The sequence below is a fragment of the Megalops cyprinoides genome, chromosome 9 (assembly GCF_013368585.1).
Source record: "Megalops cyprinoides isolate fMegCyp1 chromosome 9, fMegCyp1.pri, whole genome shotgun sequence".
NCBI lineage: Eukaryota > Metazoa > Chordata > Actinopteri > Elopiformes > Megalopidae > Megalops > Megalops cyprinoides.
Genome location: NC_050591.1, coordinates 32,390,958 through 32,415,908, shown reverse-complemented (window position 1 = coordinate 32,415,908; position 24,951 = coordinate 32,390,958). Strand labels below are relative to the sequence as shown.

General features: G+C 37.9%; 4 protein-coding genes across 4 annotated transcripts; 3 read left to right on the top strand and 1 right to left on the bottom strand.

Annotated features, from left to right (window-relative positions):
• Positions 1 to 9: 9 nt before the first annotated feature.
• LOC118783797 (odorant receptor 131-2-like) lies at positions 10 to 1,011 on the bottom strand. Its single transcript, XM_036537755.1, has one exon. The coding sequence runs from the start codon at positions 1,009 to 1,011 to the stop codon at positions 10 to 12; it is 1,002 nt and encodes a 333-aa protein (XP_036393648.1).
• A 7,524-nt stretch (positions 1,012 to 8,535) lies between these two features.
• On the top strand, positions 8,536 to 9,537 carry LOC118783796 (odorant receptor 131-2-like). Its single transcript, XM_036537754.1, has one exon. It carries the CDS (start codon positions 8,536 to 8,538, stop codon positions 9,535 to 9,537), a length of 1,002 nt encoding a protein of 333 aa, XP_036393647.1.
• A 6,221-nt stretch (positions 9,538 to 15,758) lies between these two features.
• Positions 15,759 to 16,760, top strand: LOC118783795 (odorant receptor 131-2-like). Its single transcript, XM_036537752.1, has one exon. It carries the CDS (start codon positions 15,759 to 15,761, stop codon positions 16,758 to 16,760), a length of 1,002 nt encoding a protein of 333 aa, XP_036393645.1.
• A 4,540-nt stretch (positions 16,761 to 21,300) lies between these two features.
• On the top strand, positions 21,301 to 22,320 carry LOC118783794 (odorant receptor 131-2-like). Its single transcript, XM_036537751.1, has one exon. The coding sequence runs from the start codon at positions 21,301 to 21,303 to the stop codon at positions 22,318 to 22,320; it is 1,020 nt and encodes a 339-aa protein (XP_036393644.1).
• Positions 22,321 to 24,951: the final 2,631 nt, after the last annotated feature.

The window sequence follows — 24,951 nt, the reverse complement described above, 5'->3', positions numbered from 1 at the left end:
TCAGTTGTTTTATTTGCCATTCAAAGGTGATATTTTTTCATGTTTAAGGTTCTTTTGATACAATTTACAAAAACAGAAATCTTTTTTACTCAAACCAAAAACGGCATAGTATCTCAGAACCACAAAAAACTTTTCATCCCTTAAACCATAAATCAGTGGGCTCAGACAACGTGGTGTTAATGAAAATATAACAAAATTGGAGTATCTCACATTTATAAACAGCATATAATCTATGTTCATAACAGCCATTTCTACATAAGGGCACAGCAGCTGAATCAAACAGAGGAGCAACTGAAAGGTATGAAGAACCACAGTCCTGAGACCCTTGGAGGCAGATTTCTTGTTGTCTGAGGCTCCTCTGGCAGCTGCTGTGATTTTAACATAGGTGAAGCCTATGGTAACCAACATGACGATGAAGTAAGCCTGAAACAATGCAGCTCTGACCTGTATTTGCCAATTGTATATGATCATAATTTCCACACTGCAGACAAAGTACGAGGAAAAAATGCTGAGAGGAACAGAGGAGACAAACATGAAGAAAACAGTGAGGGGTGGAACTCCTGCAAGACACCAGATGAGGACAAGGCCTAGCAGCCTGGTTCTAGTGGTGGAGATGCTGGCGTGTCTCAGAGGCATGCAGATGGCCACATAGCGTTCCAGGCACATTGCCACCAGGGTCAGAGGTGTGCCGAGAGTAAGCCAGGCCATGATGGTGCACATTATCACACAGGGAATACAGTTAACCGTTATCTGAAAGTAATTCCAAATCAGGGCCACGTCTGTAAACACCATGAGGGCAGAGTCCATGAACAGAGTCTGTGCAAACAAAATGTAGCGAGTGTCGGTTCGAAAGGCCTCCTTTTTGAAGAAGGTGCATATCATGAGGCAGTTCACGTAGAGGAAAATTCCCACCAGTATCTGCACCAGCACTACCTGCTCATTCCAAGGTAAGTGAAGTGGGGGTGCAGGAATATTGCTCAGGTTGGTGTATTGAGTGGCATATTGTGCCATTGTGTTTCTTGAGAGAAGACAGAAGAGAAAAAAGTGAATGAATGTAACTTATAATTAATCCATTGCTCAAAGAAAAACTGAAGTTCTCTAGTTCAAGTAAAATATGGCCATATATAATACTGCATCTACATTTTTAATTAAAAAATTATAGCAAATTTGGGAATTGGTTAAGGCGAGGAGAAAAAAAAACAATGAAATATAGACCATTGCTTCTATTAACCATTACCTTCCAGAGACTTTAATCTCAAGATGCTGGTTCCAGCTCCCAGCTCTCTGCGTAACCACATGAAGATGCTGTTTGCCCAATGTCTCGGCAAACCACAAGGACGCTTCTCTGGATTAATAACTTAACTTGGGGTAGTGCCCTGAGATGGTGAGGGAATGACTCAACCCAGATCACAGACACTGTGTATATTGATTCTTTTTCTTACTGAGATTTGACTGAGTTAATTGAGGGCTCATTTCAACTTGACATCACTTGACATCACGTCATTTCTGTGGTTACTTTGTTGTGTGGCTACAAATGTCTCTAAGATTACTTTTTGTTTAAACAGCTAGTAGCAGCTAGTAGCAGACGTCACGTAGAGGTGGCAAATAAGCATCAGTATTCGATCAATAAAAGATAATTAAAAGCTCAGTAAAGCTAATTGAGGTAATTAATTCAAGGCTCAGTTGGAAAGAAAAAAAATCATAGAACGTGTATTGTCAGGACCAGGGTTGAAAAACATGACTGTAAAAGAGAATTCACTTTCTCACACATTAATTGCATTGAAATATAATATATTTATTTTTGCTACAAATGATGCAAAATTAAGTTCTGAACAGTTCATTTTACACTACATTATTACACCAGTTTAAGATGTATTATGACTTGTATGCCAGCACAGTTGCAATGATTCTATGGGTATATGAAACATTAAAGCAAAAATCAGGTTAAAAAAAATACAAGAAATACATTCATTCCTATTACACTATAGATGCGCTTACATGTAATTTTCTTCAATTATAATATGGTACTACAAAATACCTAAAAGCATACTAGCACATTTCAGAATCATATGAATTCATATTGTTCATCTTGTAATTCTGATACAAAATAAAGAAATAATAATGAAAATGCACTTTATTTGTACTACATTTCAATTGGTCTACATTTAAATATTCTCATTTAAAAATAATATCAGAAATAAAGCAACTGTTGCAATATTAATATTTAGGTTAATACTAATTGCCATACTACATATTAGTTAATATTAATGTTAGCAAAAGTCAGGTTAAAAAAGTTAAAAAGAAATGGGTTCATTTCTTTTATGACACAGATACCCTTATATGTAAAATTTCTTCATAATTTCACAAATAAAGCAACTGTTGCAATATTATTAAGGTTAATAGTAGTTGTGATACTAAATATTAATTCAGATTAATGCTAAACATTCACAACATTGTTAATGAAATAACTGCCAAAATGCATCAAAACGTTCATCTATTGCTTAATTTTAGTTCCACTGCATGTTTTTAAAATTGACACATTTATGATAAAATTATATGAATCTGTAAATCCATTCAATGAGAAAAATAAAGTAAGTATGAACAACTGTTGAATGTGAAACTAATACATTATTACCTTCAATACATGTGCTCGGATCCCCAGTAAAAGTAGGAATAGCCAAAATGTGTGTGTTATATAGTCTGGTGAGCAGGTTTTCTGACCAATGGCCTTAGAGGGATATTTTTGTATATTGTGATGCTGTTGGCAAAACTAGCAACAGGGGACCATTGGGGGGTAAATGGTATGTGGGATTAATTAAGAAGCTTTCACACATTAAAAATTCAGGTCCAATAATGAGATTGCAATATGATATCATAGACTTGCAGAAACTGATGTCAATTAATATGGGTTTGGATAATTATTATTTGGATCTATGGCAAGGATTTAGGCCTTCTTTGACTCATGACACTACTTTGCAAATGTTACTAATGCAGGGAGAGGTTAATTTAGAGGTTGTATGTGTACAATGACAGATTTAGAGTTTCCATTTTCCTATAGAATGGCCCTGATAAGATCAGGTGACATTATTACATTACTTTATTGCCATTTAGCAGATGCTTTTATCCAGAGTGAATGACATCAATTACAGGTTTTTACAATGCAAATCATTTACACAGGATATTTACTGAGGCAATTGTGGGTTAAGTACTTTGCCCAAGGGTACAGCAGCAGTGCTCCTGGGGGGAATCGAACCAGAAACCTTTCGGTTACGAGTCCTTACCCTTAACCGTTATGCTACATACTCATTACCTACAGCACATTGTACATTTGACCTCAAAGCAGGCACCCACTCTGAGAATCTTTTCAGTTCAGCACCTCAGCACACAGACAGCAGAGACATTGGTGGTTGGAAGGGTAGTTACAGTTAGCGTGGGTACTAAATGTGATACTAGGCATAGAGGCAGAAAGTTGCGTGTTCCCACTAATCATCCCATTTGCCTGGCTGAGATCTCAGGTCAGCATAGAGATCAACAAGATCTCATATTGAAATGAACATCTTCTGTGTTCTGGATTCACAGAGGAAACTAAAGCCCAGATCAGTGCAGAGGCCCTCTTCTCCATGTAAGATGGAACGCCTCCCAGACAGAAGCCTGGCACACCCAGGATCAGCAGAAATGAGGGGAGAATGAAATTTGACTTATTTTCCCCCACATGGCTGTTCCACAGCTTTTTCTGCACATAATGGAGTAAGATTCATTTGATTACTTCCCAAATTAGATAATATATAATAATTATTTGATAAAAGAGATTGAAAGGTATTGCCTAGGACAGATGAATGCATGAGTAGTTCATTTTAAGTGAATAATCTATCCATTTTTACAATATTTTGCTGTTTATTTGTCTGTGTTATATAGGATGGACAGATAGATCATTTTGAGGGAATAATCTGTTCATTTCTTTACAATATTTGTCTGTGTATTCTAGGTGAATTAGACAACAGTATACATGAATTATCATCATGGTATTAAATACACATCAGGTTTGGAGGCTTTGAGCCCAGCCCTTTAAGCAGTTGATGATCGGCAAATATGCAAACCAGTGCGTGGTTAAGCGCAGACGGGGGGCTGACACACATGGTGATAATAGGTGTGTCATCGAGTAAGCATCACACACCTCTCCAAATGCACGCTGTATAGCCCTTAGTGAGGAGGGGACCCTTAAATCCTGTAAACATGTGCTTTCATACAGTGCTGCAAATACTGTGTATTTGATTATTAATTCACACAGCCATGTCACACAGCTGTATGTATTTCCAATCCTCTGGACCAGTGTGTCCCATGTGCCACGCATGGAGGTGATTGTTACCGGGATGCTCAAGGGTACAATTACAGTGCTTTGCTCCTTCAGCCTTCAGCACCCCCCAGACTCAATCCCAGGTCAAAACAACATTCCTGAGACATGTGCCTAATTGTGTGTAACCACTTGTGTGCTTTTGCTGGGAGAACAAAGTTTCTCTGTGGAGATGTGCAACATTGTACTGGGGTTAGACACATCACCAACGTCTCTCAGGCTACAGTGAGGAAGGCAAGAATTTTTTTTAGAAGTGTGCCACCTTCAGCTGTTGTGGCCTGATGAGGACTTTTATTCTAAAGCTGATACAGAAGTGTCATTTGTTTTGATCCAGTATGTGTGTGCAGCAGGCTCAAACCGCTGTTCCCCTACTTTTTCATTAGAAGATACTGAGGGTGGGTTTCTGTGTAAGCTCTATGAACAGGCCTCAGTAAGGCAAACACTTAAAGAGTTCTTCAGAGTACGACCTTGCTTTGATTGTATGAAAGCATAGCGTCACTTTCTGCTGCTATGCAACTTAATATCTGCATGAAATTTGTAAAAGACTCTGATTCCATTCCCGTCTGTTTGGATTGTAGATGGTCCCTCAAATCTGATATATGGAGTCCTCCAATGAATTGTACTTGGTCTGTTGCTTTTTTCAATATACTTATTACCCCCTTGTGAAGACTGTATGAAAACACAGTATCACTTCTACTGCAATATAAATTAATGTCAAAGACATTACCCACAGGTCCCCCTTTACCACATGCCATCAAAAATTCATCCACTACAACAGTTCCCCATCCAAGTGAGAAAAATCTAAATGACGTGTAGGTCAGCATACAGGCCATCAAGGTCCCACATCCAAATTAACATTTTCTGTGCACTGGATTCACAAAGGAAACCAAAGCCCAGATCAGTGCAGAGGCCCTCTTCTACACTGGATCTTGTGCCCATTTGAATCTTACTTTTATCCTAAGTTAGGTTAGTATAATTATATTTAATCTGTTACAGGGTCTGTTACAAATAGCATTTGTTTTGCTCACTTGCCCTCAATACTTTGCCTCAAAGTGGCATTGGACATTGCCATTTTGTTTGGAAGGTGTCTCCATCAACAACACTTGTTTTTTTAACGTACTGCAATCACAAGATGAATATAGCTTTAGTTTTAAGTAATTTGATTTACAATTCACTTCCCAATTATCCCATTAATTTTGGAAATATAATTAGAATAGAAAGTTTTAGGACAAACTTAGCTTGAAAAAACCTCACATGGTAGTGGCTAGTAGTTTTAAGCTTTGCTTTGGAGATTGTCTCTGTGGCTACTGTAGTAGGCCTATTGTGATGTCAGCTGCATGTGATAGAATGTTCAGTCTTTGATCATTCTATCCATATCAGTCAAAAGGAAATTTTCTATGTAAAACCATTAAAAAAATCTCAAAATCTCAAATCTCAAAAAATATTTTAGGCATTGAAAAAAAGGCACAAGCAAGTGTAGCTCAAAGCCTGATATCTCCGGGTGCTTTTAATTGTGTTCTACCTTTTTTACTTTTTTTATACTCTACTTTTGAATTATTTTTATAGACCTTTATGTATACTGTCGTCTATTTCACCTAGAATACACAGACAAATATTGTAAAGAAATGAACAGATTATTCCCTCAAAATGATCTGCCAATCTATTTGTCCATCCTACATAACACAGACAAATAAACAATAAAATATTGTAAAAATGGATAGATTATTCACTTAAAATGAACTACTCATGCATTCATCTGTCCTAGGTAATACCTTTCTCTTTTATCAAATATTTATTATATATTATCAAATTTGGGAAGTAATCAAATGAATCTTACTCCATTATGTGCAGAAAAAGCTGTGGAACAGCCATGTGGGGGAAAATAAGTCAAATTTCATTCTCCCCCTCATTTCTGCTGATCCTGGGTGTGCCAGGCTTCTATCTGGGAGGCGTTCCATCTTACATGGAGAAGAGGGCCTCTGCACTGATCTGGGCTTTAGTTTCCTCTGTGAATCCAGAACACAGAAGATGTTCATTTCAATATGAGATCTCTATGCTGACCTGAGATCTCAGCCAGGCAAGTGGGATGATTAGTGGGAACACGCAACTTTCTGTCACCTGACCTTATCAGGGCCATTCTGTAGGAAAATGGAAACTCTAAATCTGTCATTGTACACATACAACCTCTAAATTAACCTCTCCCTGCATTAGTAACATTTGCAAAGTAGTGTCATGAGTCAAAGAAGGCCTAAATCCTTGCCATAGATCCAAATAATAATTGTCCAAAACCATATTAATTGACATCAGTTTCTGCAAGTCTATGATATCATATTGCAATCTCATTATTGGACCTGGACCTTAATTAATCCCACATACCATTTACCCCCCAATGGTCCCCTGTTGCTAGTTTTGCCAACAGCATCACAATATACAAAAATATCCCTCTAAGGCCATTGGTCAGAAAACCTGCTCACCAGACTATATAACACACACATTTTGGCTATTCCTACTTTTACTGGGGATCCGAGCACATGTATTGAAGGTAATAATGTATTAGTTTCACATTCAACAGTTGTTCATACTTACTTTTTTCTCATTGAATGGATTTACAGATTCATATAATATTATCATAAATCATAATAAATCATAAATGTGTCAATTTTAAAAACATGCAGTGGAACTAAAATTAAGCACTAGATGAACATTTTGATGCATTTTGGCAGTTATTTCATTAACAATGTTGTGAATGTTTAGCATTAATCTGAATTAATATTTAGTATCACAACTACTATTAACCTTAATAATAATATTGCAACAGTTGCTTTATTTCTGAAATTATGAAGAAATTTTACATATAAGGGTATCTGTGTCATAAAAGAAATGAACCTATTTCTTTTTAACTTTTTTAACCTGACTTTTGCTAACATTAATATTAACTAATATGTAGTATGGCAATTAGTATTAACCTTAATATTAATATTGCAACAGTTGCTTTATTTCTGATATTATTTTTAAATGAGAATATTTAAATGTAGACCAATTGAAATGTAGTACAAATAAAGTGCATTTTCATTATTGTTTCTTTATTTTGTATCAGAATTACAAGATGAACAACATGAATTCACATGATTCTGAAATGTGCTAGTATGCTTTTAGGTATTTTGTAGTACCATATTATAATTGAAGAAATTTACATATAAGCGCATCTATAGTGTAATAGGAATGAATGTATTTCTTGTATTTTTTTTAACCTGATTTTTCCTTTAATGTTTCATATACCCATAGAACCATTGCAACTGTGCTGGCATACAAGCCATAATACATCTTAAACTGGTGTAATAATGTAGTGTAAAATGAACTGTTCAGAACTTAATTTTGCATCATTTGTAGCAAAAATAAATATATTATATATCAATGCAATTAATGTGTGAGAAAGTGAATTCTCTTTTACAGTCATTTTTTTCAAACCTGATCCTGACAATACACGTTCTATGATTTTTTTCTTTCCAACTGAGCCTTGAATTAATTACCTCAATTAGCTTTACTGAGCTTTTAATTATCTTTTATTGATCGAATACTGATGCTTATTTGCCACCTCTACATGACGTCTGCTACTAGCTGCTACTAGCTGTTTAAACAAAATGTAATCTTACAGACATTTGTAGCCACACAACAAAGTAACCACAGAAGTGACGTGATGTCAAGTGATGTCAAGTTGAAATGAGCCCTCAATTAACTCAGTCAAATCTCAGTAAGAAAAAGAATCAATATACACAGTGTCTGTGATCTGGGTTGAGTCATTCCCTCACCATCTCAGGGCACTACCCCAAGTTAAGTTATTAATCCAGAGAAGCGTCCTTGTGGTGTGCCGAGACATTGGGCAAACAGCATCTTCATGTGGTTAAACAGAGAGCTGGGAGCTGGAACCAGCATCTTGAGATTAATGTGTCTGGAAGTTAATGGTTAATAGAAGCACTGGTCTACATTTCATTGTTTTTTTTTTTCTCCTCGCCTTAACCAATTCCCATATTTGCTATATTTTTTTAATTAAAAATGTAGATGCAGTATTATACATGCCCATATTTTACTTGAAGTAGAGAACTGCAGTTTTTCTTTGAGTAATGGTTTAATTATAATTTACATTCATTCACTCTTTTCTCTTCTGTCTTCCCTCAAGAAACACAATGGCACAATATGCCACTCAATACACCAACCTGAGCAATATTCCTGCACCCCCACTTCACTTACCTTGGAATGAGCAGGTAGTGCTGGTGCAGATACTGGTGGGAATTTTCCTCTATGTGAACTGCCTCATGATATGCACCTTCTTCAAAAAGGAGTCCTTTCGAACCGACACTCGCTACATTTTGTTTGCACAGACTCTGTTAATGGACTCTGCCCTCATGGTGTTCACAGACGTGGCCCTGATTTGGAATTACTTTCAGATAACGGTTAACTGTATTCCCTGTGTGATAATGTGCACCATCATGGCCTGCCTTACTCTCGGCACACCTCTGACCCTGGTGGCAATGTGCCTGGAACGCTATGTGGCCATCTGCATGCCTCTGAGACACGCCAGCATCTCCACCACTAGAACCAGGCTGCTAGGCCTTGTCCTCATCTGGTGTCTCTCAGCAATACCTGCTCTGATTATACTCCTTGCGTTTGTCTCCTCTGTTCCTCTCAGCATTTATACCTCATACATGGTCTGTAGTTTGGAGATGATGATGATATACAATTGGCAAGTACAGATCAGAGCAGGATTATTTCAGTTTTACTTCATAGTCATGTCTATTACCATAGGCTTCACCTATGTTAAAATCATGGCAGCTGCCAAAGGAGCTTCAAGCAACAAGAAATCTGCCTCCAAGGGTCTCAGGACTGTGGTTCTTCATACCTTTCAGTTGCTCCTCTGTTTGATTCAGCTGCTGTGCCCTTACGTAGAAATGGCTGTCATGAACATAGATTATATGCTGTTTATAAATGTGAGATACTCCAATTTTGTTATATTTTCATTAGCACCACGTTGTCTGAGCCCACTGGTTTATGGTTTAAGGGATGAAAAGTTTTTTGTGGTTCTGAGATACTATGCCGTTTTTGGTTTGAGTAAAAAAGATTTCTGTTTTTGTAAATTGTATCAAAAGAACCTTAAACATGAAAAAATATCACCTTTGAATGGTAAATAAAACAACTGAATAGAATGTTAGTGTACCTGTGTGTGTGTGTGTGTGTGTGTGTGCATGTGTGCACATAAATGTATGCATCCCCTGTATGTTTAGTGTATGTATGTGTGTGTGTTGCTGTGTGTAAATGTTTCATGTTCAAAAATGTGAAATGCACAAGCACAAATAATAAAATGATTGTTATTATGATCTTTGTAAGATCAATGACAAATAAATGAACACGAGGTGTTCAGTCTCTTTTCTGCCTATGAAAGGCCTTGTCTTCAGATGGTAAGATGAAAAATGACAGAGCCAAGTCATGTCAGAAAACGCTGACAAAGTAGGAATACTGAACAGGTTTGCTTTGGAATAGAGCGCTTACAGTTTGTATGAGGTCACCTCAATCAAATTGTGTCATGTAATTTCATATCATTTTGAGCTTTTGGCACTGTATGTTATGGCTAAGAATGACACTCTGAATAGGTGATATAACAGTTTTTAAGGATGCTCAGTATACAAACTGTGAATCTGTGCAGATCACGACAGGAATGTGGAAGGCTAATAACATATATTTCTCATACAGAAAAGTTATGCTGCTGTCTAACGATATGATTGCAATCCTATTTTAATGCAAAGTGTTGAGGGCAAGCAAGCACAAAAATGCCATTTGTGACAGACCCTGTAACAGATTAAATATAACTATGATAATTTAGGATCAACCTAAAATGTAAGAGTTTAACACATTTTGTAGTATTATCAGATATTAACAGCTGAAGCAAAGGAAAATGGAGTTCCATTGTGGAAGAGGGCCTCTGTACTGATCCGGGTTTTAGTTTTCTGCGTGAATCCAGAGCACAGAAGATGTTAAGTTGGATATGAAATCTTAATGGCCCCTATGCTGACCTATGGTTAGTTTGCCTTGCTTGGATAAGGAACTGTTGTAGTGAGTGAGTTTTTTTTAATGCCACATGGCAGAAGGGGACCTGTGTTTACATACAATATCACTAAGCAGTGACACGTATATTGAAAAGTAAAGACCCAAGAACCTTATGGGACTCCATATTTCACTCAAGCATTATTTGAAGGACTCTCTGTAATCTGCACAGAGATAGGAGGAAAGGAGTCAAAGGGAATGGGTTGTTTACAATGCCTGAAGCTCATTTATAAAGCAAGGGCTTATACTGGAGAACTGGAGAAGTGTTTGCCTTACCGAGGCCTGTCTAGGGCCACAGAAACCCACCCTCAGTATCTTTGCTGGTTGCTGGTTCAATTCCCTGCTACAGAAGTCCTGTTGTATCCTTGGGCAAGGTACTTAACCCACAATTGCCTCAATAAATACTCTGCTGTATAAATGAATAGAATTGTAGCCTACTCTACGTTAGTTACTCTGGATAAGAGCATATGTCAAATGATAATAATGCAGTGTAATGTAACAGGCATGTTCTGGCCACAACAGTTAAAAATGAAAAATGTTGCCTTCCTCATTGAAGCCTTACAGAGGCTGGTGATATAGCCAACCCCAGTACAATGTTGCACATCTCTACAGAGAAACATTGTTTTCCAAACAAAAGAGCAATGATGTGGAGGCAATTAGGCACACCTCCCAGGTGTTGACTTTTTCACAGTAATGAGTATGTTTTTTTTTTTACTGGGGATTGTGTGTGTCAGGGGAGAGGGCTAAAGGCTAAGGTAGCACACCTTTGTTCAAATGTCCAGGTAATAATTATCTCCATACATGGCACACGGGACACACCAATCCACAGGATTGGAAAAACACCGTAGCCATGTGTCTCAGCCTCCCCATTCGCCTTCAACCACGCGCTGGTTTGCTTATTTGCCAATCATGAACTGCTAAAAGTGCTTGGCTCAAAGCCTCTAAGCCCGATGTGCATCTAATACCACGATGATGGATACTGTCCACTGTTTTATCTGGAAAACACGGATAATAAATAGCAAAACAATGTAAAAAAGAGAGAGAGATTAGTCCCTCAAAATGAACTACCTATCCATTTTTCTGTCCTATTTAATGCCATTATCTCTCTTTTAACAAATAGGTGTTTTTCAAACCAGGGATGTAATTAAAGATGAATCTTACATGTTACATGTACTTAAATATGAAATTTGACTTAGTCTCCCCCATATAACTGTGTAATATGTCAGATTTCATTTTCCCCCTCATTTCTGCTGATCCTGGGTTGACAGGCCCCTGTCTGGGAGGCCTTCTATCTGACATGGGGAAGAGTGCCTCTGCACTGATCTTAGTTTTAGTTTCCAGAGCACAGAAAAAGTTGGATATGAGATCTTGATGATGTCTATGCTGACCTATGGTTAATTTGTCTTGGTTGGGTATGGAGCTGTTGTAGTGGGTGAAATTTCCTTTTTTTGATGCAAACAGAATTTTCCCCCAAACCATAGTGTCTCATAATCAAAACTGAATCTTACTCTGTTACATGTAGGTAAAGCTGTGGAAAAGCCATGTGGGGAGAATGCATCAAATGCATGCCTCTGTCCAGGAGGTTTTCTATCTGAGATCTCAGCCAGCCGGGTGGAATGATTAGTGGGCACACACAACAATCTGACTCTATGTCTAGTACCACACCTACTACCCATACCACCTGTAACTATCCTGACAACAACCATCCCCTTCCCCTGCCTAAATAAAAACCCCTCTGTCCTAAAGTAGTGAAATAAAAAGATTCTCTGAGTGGGTATCTGATTTAAGGTCAAATGTTAAATGTACTGTAAGTTATGAACATGTTACCTGGCCTTGATGACGGTCATTTTCCGGGAAAATGGACACTGTACAGCTAAAGCTATCTTCACACATCTACAACCTCTAAATCCACCTCTCCCCATACTAGTAACATTAACAAAGATAATGCATAAGACAAAGAAATCTTAATCCCTTGCCATAGATCCAAATAATTAACCTAAACCATATTAATGGACATCTGTTTCTGCAAGGCTATGATATCATATTGCAATCATTATTCGACCTGAATTCCTGTGTTTGTGATCATTTTTGTAAGTGATATTGATACTGCTTTGTCACTGACAGCACTTCATTCACTCAGAATTCCTACAGAACCAAAGTATCTTGATGCATTAATGATATAGTAATTCCCCTTTATTTCTATCACATGGATGATTAGACAGTATATCAAATGATTAACTGTTTGGATAGGAACATGAGCTGTTTTACGACATTATCAAAGACAAAAATCAAGATTTTGAGCTTTAGCATATCATAGCATAAAGAGGGCTTTACTTGTAGTTAGTGATGGTTTTGTGTTGTTTTTTAAAAAAATGTCACAATAAATTCAGAAACTGTATGTTAGTCATAGTCAAAATGACTAGCTGAAGCGTACTGTTGAACAGTTGAACAATACCGACAGGCGTAAATACCGTAATCAAATATTGTGATTAACCCAAACTATACCGAGAGGAAGGAAGAAGACATTCGTGTAAGAATAGTTCAGCTTCAGCTGATGATTGTTTGGTTGTTTTTAACAATACCCTATGTTGAACCCAGTGGCGTCGTTAGGTCCGATCATTCAGGGCTATAGCCCCGAATATTTTAAGCCTAGCCCCGAATATTTTCGCCCTGAAAAAGGAGGAATTTATAGCAAAACAACAGACAGACTGTGTAACAGAGCGGAACTTGACTTGCGTCCGAAGGTGTGATAATATTTAATTAACATGAACGTAGATATAACCTCCCCAACCTAACGATGCCGATCTCCCTTCAAAAAAAAGACAAGCCCCAGGCAAATTTGACTTAGCCCCGTATCTTTTCAATAGCTAGAAATGTCCCTAGTTGAACCTTTGACTTTGTTACCCCCCTTAAAATAAAAAAAGGTATTATAAAAAAACGGTCCTCTTGGTATACAAATCACACACATTCCCTTAAACAAGCATATCAGAAAATCGACTGTAAATGGTGCTCAACAAATATAGAGGTTTTTTTTTTTCTGGCTTGGAAGTTCATCTTTTACAATACCAACATACACTTTTATCTGTGGAGGACAGCCTTCATCTGTCCCCGAGGAAATGAATGTTAATTGTCAGTGTTAATTGTTAAAATGTTAAACCAAAGGCCCTTTGTCTTTAATACAATTCAAACCTGCCAATTTATTCTGCACAATGGAACATACAACCACACTGGGGTCAGCATAAATGACCGAAGGGTGTCTGGTTAGCCGGAATTTTCTACGCTCTGCTGTAGGACAGCGTTTCCCAAACCTCTCCTGTAGGACCCCTTGTCCTGCATGTATTAGATCTCTCTCTGCTCCAACACAGCTAATTTAAATGCTGTAGGATATCCACGTACACCGTGACCGCACACTACATAAGATGCTGATAACATGCCACATGCATGAATGTCCAGACCTTTTTGTACAATGAAAACAATAACCAATATGACATAACAATATAACGTAACATTACAGGTGATTGCAGCCATGTGGTAATCTGCTAGCATGCAGCCGAACCACATGGCTTTTAGCAGCAACCTAGCATGCTAATGCATACTGTGTTGCCCTTCCATTAGGATGGAATGCCAAAATAAATCCCTTGTAACTTGTCCAAAATTCTGCCCCAAAAAAATCACAAGAACAAAAAATATGAAAAAATATGACCCTGTTACCCTGTTGTAGCATCACTTCACTTGTTCCCAGTTAAATATCTATTTGAAGTCACTGTTCCATACTTGCATGTCTTTAAATGGACCCGCACCCCACTTACCTGCAGGATCTATCAATCTCTTATAACCCACCTACATCACATTCGTGACAAGGAGAAGGGTGAACCCAAATGCGAGGATTTATTTTTTGCAGTGGGCTCATTTCCAGTTGGACCGCTTCCTTGCTTTTACCTGAGTCCTGCTCTAAATGGGGTGTAAATGTCATGGGTCATGGGTCATGGGTCATGGGTCATGTGTCCTATCCTTTCTGCTCATTCCAACTCTATACGCCCACATAGCTTATCCCTTCTGAGGCTACCTGTTGCGGTGCCCTATAATTTACTGCTCCCAAATTGCCTGGTCATTCTAACCAACTGATGCCATTTATGTTTTTATCCCAACTTTATCCTTTCCATTATTTTTCCAACTGGAGTTGGGGAATAATTTTTCATTTTTTTCCTCAATTGGCCTGAGTTTTCCATTTTTTATTCCCTCTGGAAAAGTCTGCCATTCTACATGTACCATGCGTTGCAACAGTCTCAGTTACAAAAAAGGACTATATCAAATAAAATTATGATTGATTGCTCAATTGACATGTCATGTATTTTCCCATTTAGTCCTGATAAGTAATAAATATGGTGGGCACACAATCTCATCAAAAATGGACCCAGTTATTTCATTCTGTTGTTCTGCTCACCTCCATTTTCCACTGAGGCTGCATTCAGCTGCTACTGATGCCACAGACTCATTGGGATGACATCAGCAACTGTTGCCAGGGCAAGCATCTGTAAACAACTGGTCACAACACAACATGCTTACATAATTTAGCCAGTCTAGAACAGATTCAGTATATATACATGCATGATGTTGAAATTATTGTCTTAAAAGTGTTACTTAAGGGCATAGCTAAAGGATCTGAAAGATACTGACAAGTTCTTCTAAATGAACAGGTCTGTGTGGAATATATCAGATGATGCTATGTTTACAGTTCCTATTTCATTCATTTTGATGGACTTTCTCAACTATAGAATGATATAAGAAAATTTTGTGTTTTTGCTGTCCAGTCTGGTAGTATAATACATGTGTGGGGATTATACAGAAGGACGTTTCGGTTTGCTACTTTTAAATTTGAGCCAAATCTTTCAATTTCCAATAGAATTATTTTTGATTAATTTCTTGCAAGGTTTCATTACGACATAAATATGTCCTTTTTGTAGGAAAAAGAGTTTTTTACTATTGTTATCTGAAGATGTCGTATGTAAACTGATGAAAGTACTGATGATGAGAATGTTTTATGATAGAACGCAATCATATTTCCTCACTTTTATTAAACCTGTTTTTTTCCCATAATATTTAGAACAGATATTTTTAATGAGCAGAAGCTCTTCAAACCTTTACAATTCCACCACTTACTATGCTGTTTAATTAAAAATTTAGATACAGCATTATAAATGCCCATATTTTACTTGAACTAGAGAACTGCACAGTTTTTCTTTGAGTAATGGATCAATTATGATTTACATTCATTCACTCTTTTCTTTTCAGGCTTTTCTCAAGAAACACAATGACTCAAACTGGTCCTCAATACACCAACATGAGCAATATTCCTACACCCCTCATCTCTCGATCTTGGAATGAGAAGATAGTGCTGATGCAGGTGTTGGTGGGAATTTTCCTCTACGTGAACTGCCTCATGATATGCACCTTCTTCAAAAAGGAGGCCTTTCGAACCGACACTCGCTACATTTTGTTTGCGCAGACATTGATCGCAGACTCTGCCCTCATGGTGTTTACGGACTTGGCTCTGATTGGGAGTTATTTCCAGATCCCAGTCCCCTGTATTCCCTGTGTGATAATGTGTACCATCATGGCTTGGCTCACTATCAGCACACCTCTGACTCTGGTGGCAATGTGCCTGGAACGCTATGTGGCCATCTGCATGCCTCTGAGACACGCCAGCATCTCTACCACTAGAACCAGGCTGCTAGGCCTTGTCCTCATCTGGTGTCTTGCAGGCATGCCTGCATTGATTTTTTTTCTTATATTTGCCTCCTCTGTTCCTCTCAATTTTTTTTCCTCATACCTGATCTGCAGTTTGGAGATGATGATCGTACACAATTGGCAGGCACAATTCAGAGCTGTATTATTTCAGTTTTACTTTTTGATCATGTCTATTACCATAGGCTTCACCTATGTTAAAATCATGGCAGCTGCCAGAGGAGCATCAAGCAACAAGAAATCTGCCTCCAAGGGTCTCAGGACTGTGGTTCTTCATGCCTTTCAGTTGCTTCTCTGTTTGATTCAGCTGTTGTGCCCTTATGTAGAGATGGCTGTTATGAAGATTGACTATATGCTGTTTATTAATGTTAGATACTCCAATTTCATTATATTTGTGTTAGCACCACGTTGTCTGAGCCCACTGATTTATGGTTTAAGGGATGAAAAGTTTGTCGTGGTTTTGAGATACTATGCAGTCTTTGGTCTGAATAAAAAAAGCTTCTGTTTTTGCAAACTTTGTCCATATCATCTTAAACATGGAAAAACCTGGCCTTTGGAAGGTAAATAAAAATTCTGGATGAGTTGACCTTAAAATGAAATGTGTGTATTTTTAGAGTGCGTGTATCATTGTACGTCTCTGTAAGTGTGTTTGTATTCTATGTTTGCATGTTGTGTGTGTGTGTGTGTGTGTGTGTGTGTGTGTTTGGTGTGTGTATGTGTGCACGCATGTGTGTACATGAGTGTGTGTGCGTGCGTGTGTGTGTGTGTGTGTGTGTGTTTTGCTGTATCCCCAAGCCTGGGCATTCTGTCCTCTCTTAAGCGTAGTCTTCTCTGGCCCTCTCTCATACCCATTTTTGATGCTGATATAGCTCACGTGTAAAACTCATAATAATATGCTCTAATTGTGTGATTTACCATGAAAGAAAAATGTTTATAAACAGGAGAATTGCCAACTATATATACTATATTTATCAGATCTCCTATCTATTACATAAATTAATATTCTGCAAATTAAGAAAATTCCATGTGTGGATGCAGAATAAATAGTCAGTTCACACCCAACAGTTATTTGCTTTCCTTATTGAAGCAGGTGATCATAATACACTCTGTGAGATAAAATGAATATCTTTCTAAAAGACGTAATGCTTAGATTTGAAATCCAGTATCTGTTTGAAATGTTGAAACCATCTTGACCTGCTTAATGTTTTCATGTTTTAAAAAATTTGATATGCACAGACATGAAAAATAAAACGATTGTCGTTATGATCTCGATTTTCCTTATTACAGAGCCAAATAAATAAACAAGAGCTGTTCAGTCTCTACATTATTTGTGACCAACAGTACCCTATAATTAAGTCTTGACTCTGTTGCACAAGATGCAAAAAGTAAGTATAAAGCACTGTCCCCTTGGTATATTGACTACACACATTCCCTTTAACAAGCACATCGGAAAATGGAACGTAAATGGTGCTCAACAAATATAGAGGTGTTCTTTCTGGCATGGAAAAGTAGTCTTTTACAGTACCACTTTTATCAGCCCTGTGAAAGAGGGTCTTCACCTGTCCCCTGTTAAACTGAATGTTAATTGTTACTTTGTATTAATAGTTGACATGTTAAATCAACAGCCCTTTGTCTTCAATCCGTGCGAAACCTGCCAACTGCAGATCACATTTAATCAATTGCAACCAAATCTGTTAATTGTTGATTGTGTAATGGTTTGTCACTGTAATTGTCTGTGTGCATGTGAAGCCAGCCATTGGTTAATTAACCACACCTGCCTAATCAGAGGCACATTAAATACAGGTGTGGGGTTGCTGCTCAGAGACTTCTGTGAGTAGCTTGTGGCCAAGGCTGGGTTTCTTTGCTTTATTCTTTTTTTTATTATTTTGTTTGTTTGTTTGTTAATTCTGTTGTTTGGTGAGAAGTCTCAGCAAGCTTCCTCACAAGCCCAATTGTTGTACTTTTCAAACAAAATTGAAATCTAAATCATCTACCTGTTCATTTGATACAATTCAATTCAAACTACTGAAGAATCTTTTTCATTTATTATAAATGTTGTGAACACATCTTTATAATCAAGCTATGTGCCTATCCCTCTAAAATCCTAAAAAATATTAGGAACTATTATCAATTCTCTCCTTCCTAGCAGAAATTTGAGAAAGCTATAGCTGGACAGCTCCTAGATTTTCTCCTCCTTCCTAACTCCAGTAATATCTGGGAGTCCCTTCAGTCAGGTTTTAGACCTGGTCACTGCACAGAGACAGCTCTCATGAAGGTTAATGACCTACTCCTGTCATCTGACCATAACTGTCTCTTTATATTTGTGCTTCTTGACCTGGGTGCTCCCTTCTACACAGTAAATCACCAGAAGCTTTGAACAAACATAAATGCATAATTGGTGTAAAGAAAAGCATGTTCTCCTGGCTGAAGATATACCTATCTCACAGATTCCAGCACATGCAACTCACTTTAAACCAGTGAATTAAACAGTGAAAGCACCAGAAGTCTTACCCATAGCACATATCCAATACTCTGCTGTAGGATACCCACAATTTGATGTTATGCATAGAAAATAAAAGCCTCAAATTGTATATAGCAATAAAAATAAGTCTTGCCCACAATAGCGGCTGGTTGTCCCAATTTAAGCAGGAATTTAACCCTATTTACACAGCTACATATATATCGTCTTTGATGGGTGAGTGCACTGCTCAGTGAAGCACTGAAGCTTGGAAGCTATATCCTGACTCCCATTTATTCTTTTGAATGGAATTTGGCTTACTGTTAAATTGTGTAAAGACACACAAGAACAGTACAAACTTTAATTTTTCTGCTGATGATACACTTCCATGCGTCTCAGTAAAGCCTGGTGAAGATCTCCAGATCTCTAGACTTGAAGTGTATCTTAAAAACATCAGGCTTTTGATGACAAACTTTACATTACATTACATTACTTAATTTAGCAGACGCTCTTACCCAGAGCGACTTCCAAATAAGTGCATCACTATGCTAAGAGTAGTTATTGCTAAGGATAACAGAGGTCAGTAAGATACAAATTTAAGTGCTAAGCTAGTGTAGAGTGCTTTTTTTTTAAATGAAAATAGCAATCGAAAGGATAGAGAGACATACATAGGAAGGAAAGTAGAATAGAGATACAGCTTGAAGAGATGAGTTTTAAGTTTTTTCTTGAAGGAGTCTGGGGATTCTGTTGTCTGAATCTCGACAGAAAGCTCATTCCACCAAACTTATTGTTTCTAAATTCAGGCAAAACCAATATGATGGACCCAAGTCCAAAAAACTCTCATTGTACTATGGTGAATTTTGTACTCAACCTCGCCAGTAGCCCCTAATTTATTTGTTAAGGACCTTTGGATTACAATTGACCCAGTCTCCTCTGTTCAGCCCCATAAAAAAAAATCTTTCAGTAGGCATTTTTCAAAAATGAAATGTTGCCAAATTAAAGCTTTTCTGTCCGTGACTGAGAGATGAAGAAAAACTAATTCAAGAATTTATAATGTCTCAGTTATAAAACTGTGATCCATTAGGGTGGTATGCCAAAATAAATTCCTTGCAACATCTCCAAAATACTGCCCCCCAAAAAATCATAAGAACAAAAACTGTGACTGTTTTACTCCAATTCTACCATCAATTCACTGATTACCAGTTAACTATCAAATGGATTTGATGTTACTGTTCCATACTTGCATGGCTTCAAATGCACCTGTACCCCACTTACCGGCAGGACCTATCAATATCTTATAACCCACCTATATTACGATTGTGACAAGGAGCAGGGTGAACCCAAACGCAGAGATGACTCGAGACACAGGAGATGAGGTTGAAAAATAAAGCTACCTTTACTGAAGCCCTGTTAAATACAAACAGGCTTGGGCAAGAGTTCACACACACACACACACACACACAGGGAGAGAGAGAGACAGAACACTAACTAACTAAGTCATCCCTTGTCCAACTCGTTCACTATAACGTGGAACTGTTCTGGTGAACCGATACCACTTATGTTTTATCCCTATGTTATCCTTTCCATTATTCCCTCACTGAGGTTAGGGAATCTTTTTCCAATTTTTCCCCAGTTGGTCTGGGTTTTCTATTTTTTTTACTCCCTCTGGAAAACCCACCATTCTACATGTAGAGTGCTTTGTAACCGTCTTGAAAGCAAAAAATGTGCTATAACAAGTAACATTTGAATGATTGACTGCTTGATTGACATATCATGTATTTTCTGATTTAGTCATGATAAGTAATACATATGGAGAACACATAATATCATCACAAGTGGACCCGGCTGTTCCAGTCTCTTGTTCTGTTCACTTGCCTCCATTTTCCACTGAGGCTGCATTCAGCTGCTACTGATGCAACAGATTCTTCATGAGGATGACATCAGCAGTGTAACTGTTGCCAAGGCAAGCATCTGTAAACAGTCAGTCAGCACAACATGCTCACGTCACTTGGCCCGTTTAGAACAGTTTCAGTATACATATATATATAAATGCATGATGTTGAAAAGATTGTCTTAAAAGTGTTGCATGAGGACATAGCCAAAGCATCTGAAAGGTACTGACAACATGCTGATTATGAAATCTCTTTTAAAGGAACAGGTCTGTGTGTAATTTATCAGATGATACTATGATTACAGCTCCTCTCTCATTCAGGTTGATGGAATTTTAGTTAGTTTTAAATTCAAGCCAAATGTTTCATTTTTCAATAGAATTATTTTTGATTCAATTTTTGCAAGGTTTTATTAAGGGACATAAAATTAGTCCTCATTAAAGGAAAATAGTTTTTTACTATTGTTATCTGGACTATCTGTCATATGTAAACTGGTAACAAGACTGATGATGGGATCCTTTCATAACAGAAGCAAGTCATATTTCCTCATTTTGATTAAACCTGTTTTTTATTATAATATTTAGAACAGACATGTTTAATGAAAGCTCTTCAAACCTTTAGAATTCCATTACTTACTACACTGTTTAATTAGAAATTTAGATACTTTATTTGAACTAGAGAACTACAGTTTTTCTTTAAGAAATGGATTATGATTTAAATTCATTCACTCTTTTATCTTCTGTCTTCCCTCAAGAAACACAATGGCTCAAACTGTCCCTCAATACACCAACATGAGCAATATTCCTACACCCCTCCTCTCCCGAGCTTCGAATGAGAAGATGATGCTGATGCAGGTATTGGTGGGAATTTTCCTCTACGTGAACTGCCTCATGATATGCACCTTCTTCAAAAAGGAGGCCTTTCGAACCGACACTCGCTACATTTTGTTCGCGCAGACATTGATCGCAGACTCTGCCCTCATGGTGTTCACAGACATTGCCTTTTTTGCGAATTACTTCCAGATCCCAGTCCCCTGTATTCCCTGTGTGATAATGTGTACCATCATGGCTTGGCTCACTATCAGCACACCTCTGACTCTGGTGGCAATGTGCCTGGAACGCTATGTGGCCATCTGCATGCCTCTGAGACACGCCAGCATCTCCACCACTAGAACCAGGCTGCTAGGCCTTGTCCTGATCTGGTGTCTTGCAGGCATCCCTGCATTGATTGTATTTCTTATATTTGCTGTCTCTGTTCCTCTCAAATTTTTTTCCTCATACCTGATCTGCAGTTTGGAGATGATGATCATACACAATTGGCAGGCACAATTCAGAGCTGTATTATTTCAGTTTTACTTTTTGATCATGTCTATTACCATAGGCTTCACCTATGTTAAAATCATGGCAGCTGCCAAAGGAGCTTCAAGCAACAAGACATCTGCCTCCAAGGGTCTCAGGACTGTGGTTCTTCATGCCTTTCAGTTGCTTCTCTGTTTGATTCAACTGTTGTGCCCTTACGTAGAGATGGCTGTTATGAAGATTGATTATATGCTGTTTTTGAATGTGAGATACTCCAATTTCATTCTGTTTGTATTAGCACCACGTTGTCTGAGCCCACTGATTTATGGTTTAAGGGATGAAAAGTTTGTTGTGGTTTTGAGATACTATGCAGTCTTTGGTCTGAATAAAAAAAGCTTCCATTTTTGCAAACTTTGTCCATATCATCTGAAGCATGGAAAAACCTGGCCCTTGAAAGGTAAACAAAAATTCTGGATGAGTTGACCTTAAAATGAAATGTGTGTATTTTTAGAGTGTGTGTATCATTGTACGTCTGTTGTGTGTTGCGTGTGTGTGTGTGTACGTGCATGTGTGTGTGTGTGTGTGTGTGTTGCTGTATCCCCAAGCCTGGGCATTCTGTCCTCTCTTAAGCATAGTCTTCTCTGACCCCTCTCATACCCATTTTTAATGCTGATATAGCTCACATGTAAAATTCATCATAATACGCTCGAATTGTGTGATTTACCATGAAAGAAAAATGTTGATAGATAGTAGAATTGTCAACTATCAGATCTCCTTCCCTATATTTTTCATTATTACATAAATGCATACTCTGTAAATTGAAAATTCCATGTGGATGCAGAATAAATGGTCAGTTCACACCCAACAGGGCGTTTGCTTTCCTTGATGAAGCAGGTGATAATAATACGCTCTGTGAGATAAAATGCAGATCTTTCTAACATACGTAATGCTTAGATTTGATCAGGTATGTGTTTGAAATGTTGACACCTTGCACCTTCCTTAATGGTTTCAGTAATCTTTTTTAAAAATGTGATATGCACAGACATGAAAATAAAACGATTCTCATTATGATCTTTGTGTTTCAATTTTCTTTTATACAAAGCCAAATAAGTAAATCTGAGGTGGTCACTCTCTACATTATTTGTGATCATAATGTTTCAATTTTTTAAATGTCATCTGTTCATACTGCTATTTTAGAGGATGAAAGTGGCCGTGTATACTTCAATGTCACTAATTCATTTGTACCTGTTTCTTAGCGTGTCATATACATATGTAAAATACATACATAAAAGCACAGAAGTAATTATTACATGTTCAAAAAACAATCTTGGAGATAACAGTAATGAGCACAAGTTGATCTCAAACCAAAAATCTCTCAAAGCAAGAGTAAGTAAAAGAATCAAAATAAAATGACATTTGTGGACATTCAATTATGAAATCATGAGTCTTGAGTCTAAATCATCTGACATGATCTTGCAGTGTCGCATTCCAATTGGCTTGAAACTGCCGCTCTGTCAACCCCCTGGTGACGGAGAATTGAAATGCATAAAATCAGACAAATGGAGAAAATTGTGAGCCCTAGCAATAAAAAAGAAGAAACCTAGCTTAAAGGAATTGTAGGATGTCAGACCAGTCAGAAGTGTACACACAGGGGGAATTTTGGAAGGCAGCTGAAAGTTTTTTGTTCTTGACTGAGACACCTTTCAAACAAAAATGTCCAGTGCCATTTTGAGGCAAAGTACTGAGGGCAAGTGATCAAACAAAATGCCATTAATGACAGGCCTTAAGAGCAAATCTATTTGGATGGGAAATATAATAAAGATGAAACTGGACTGCAATACGGGAACACATTTTGTTGTATTATCAGGTATTAACAGCTGAAGCAAAGGAAAATGGAGTTCCATTGTGGAAGAGGGCCTCTGCACTGATCCGGGTTTTAGTTTTCTGCGTGAATCCAGAGCACAAAAGATCTTAAGTTGGATGTGAGATCTTAATGGCCTTGATGCTCACCGATGGTTTATTTTTCTTGCTTGGATAAGAAACTGTGGCTGAGTTGTTTTATTTTTTTGGCATATAGTAAAAGGGGACCTGTGGGCAAAGAAAAAGAAAAAGGAAAAGAATGATTATCTTTCGAATTTCATACAGACATTAAGTTCTAGCTGAAACAGTTGAAAAAGAGATACTATGCCTTCAGAATTGATAACATTGAAAAAAACAACAAACAAAGAACAACTCCTCATGGGACTCCATATTTCACTCAAGTAAGGTTTGAGGTGCCCGCTATGATCTGCACAAAGATAAGGGGCATCAAGTCAAATAAAATGGGCCCTTTACAATACGTGAAGCTCATTTATAAAGCAAAGTCTTACTTTGAAGAACTCCAAGTGTTTGCCTTACTGAGGCCTGTTTAGAGCTTATACAGAAACCCACCCTCACTATCTTTAGGAGAGGATTAGTAGGGGAACATGAATATTAGCCTGCTGTACATATATACTCGATAGTGGGAGTACGTATACACAGGTGGGACTTCTGTATCAGTTGTATGGTACCAGTTTTAATCGGGCTACAAAGGTCAGAAATGACACCTTTCTGAAAAAGCATTGCCTTCCTCACTGAGGCCTGACAGATACTGGAGATATACCCAACCCTGGAACAATGTTACACGTCTCCACAGAGAAAGCTTGTTTTTCCCAACAAAAGAACAAAGTTAGTTGCTCAATTAAGCGCACGCCTCAGGTGTTTGTTATTAAACATTAATGAGTGTGTCTTTGACTGGGGATTGAGTGGTGGGGTGGTGGGTGGGGGGGTGAAGGCTGAGGAGGCAAACTGCTGTTACTGTACTCTGGAGCATCCTGGTAATAATTATCGAAAGGCACAGCACACACTGGATTGGAAATGCGCCATAACCACGTGTCTCAACCTCCCCACTCACATTTAATCTCGTAAACATATTACTGACTTCTTCATGTGGAGGTAAAGATGTGCCCCAGTGATTTAGAGGAGAGAAAGTCAAACAACAACCTCTCCCCTCCAACCTTACGTCTGCTAATCCTGGGCCTCTTAGGCCTCTGTCCAGGATGTTTTCTATGTGAGATTTCAGCCAGCTGGGTGGGA

Bases quoted from the DNA above. Each gene is read 5' to 3' on its own strand.
- LOC118783797 (XM_036537755.1), bottom strand. From the start codon at position 1,011: ATGGCACAATATGCCACTCAATACACCAACCTGAGCAATATTCCTGCA.
- LOC118783796 (XM_036537754.1), top strand. From the start codon at position 8,536: ATGGCACAATATGCCACTCAATACACCAACCTGAGCAATATTCCTGCA.
- LOC118783795 (XM_036537752.1), top strand. From the start codon at position 15,759: ATGACTCAAACTGGTCCTCAATACACCAACATGAGCAATATTCCTACA.
- LOC118783794 (XM_036537751.1), top strand. From the start codon at position 21,301: ATGGCTCAAACTGTCCCTCAATACACCAACATGAGCAATATTCCTACA.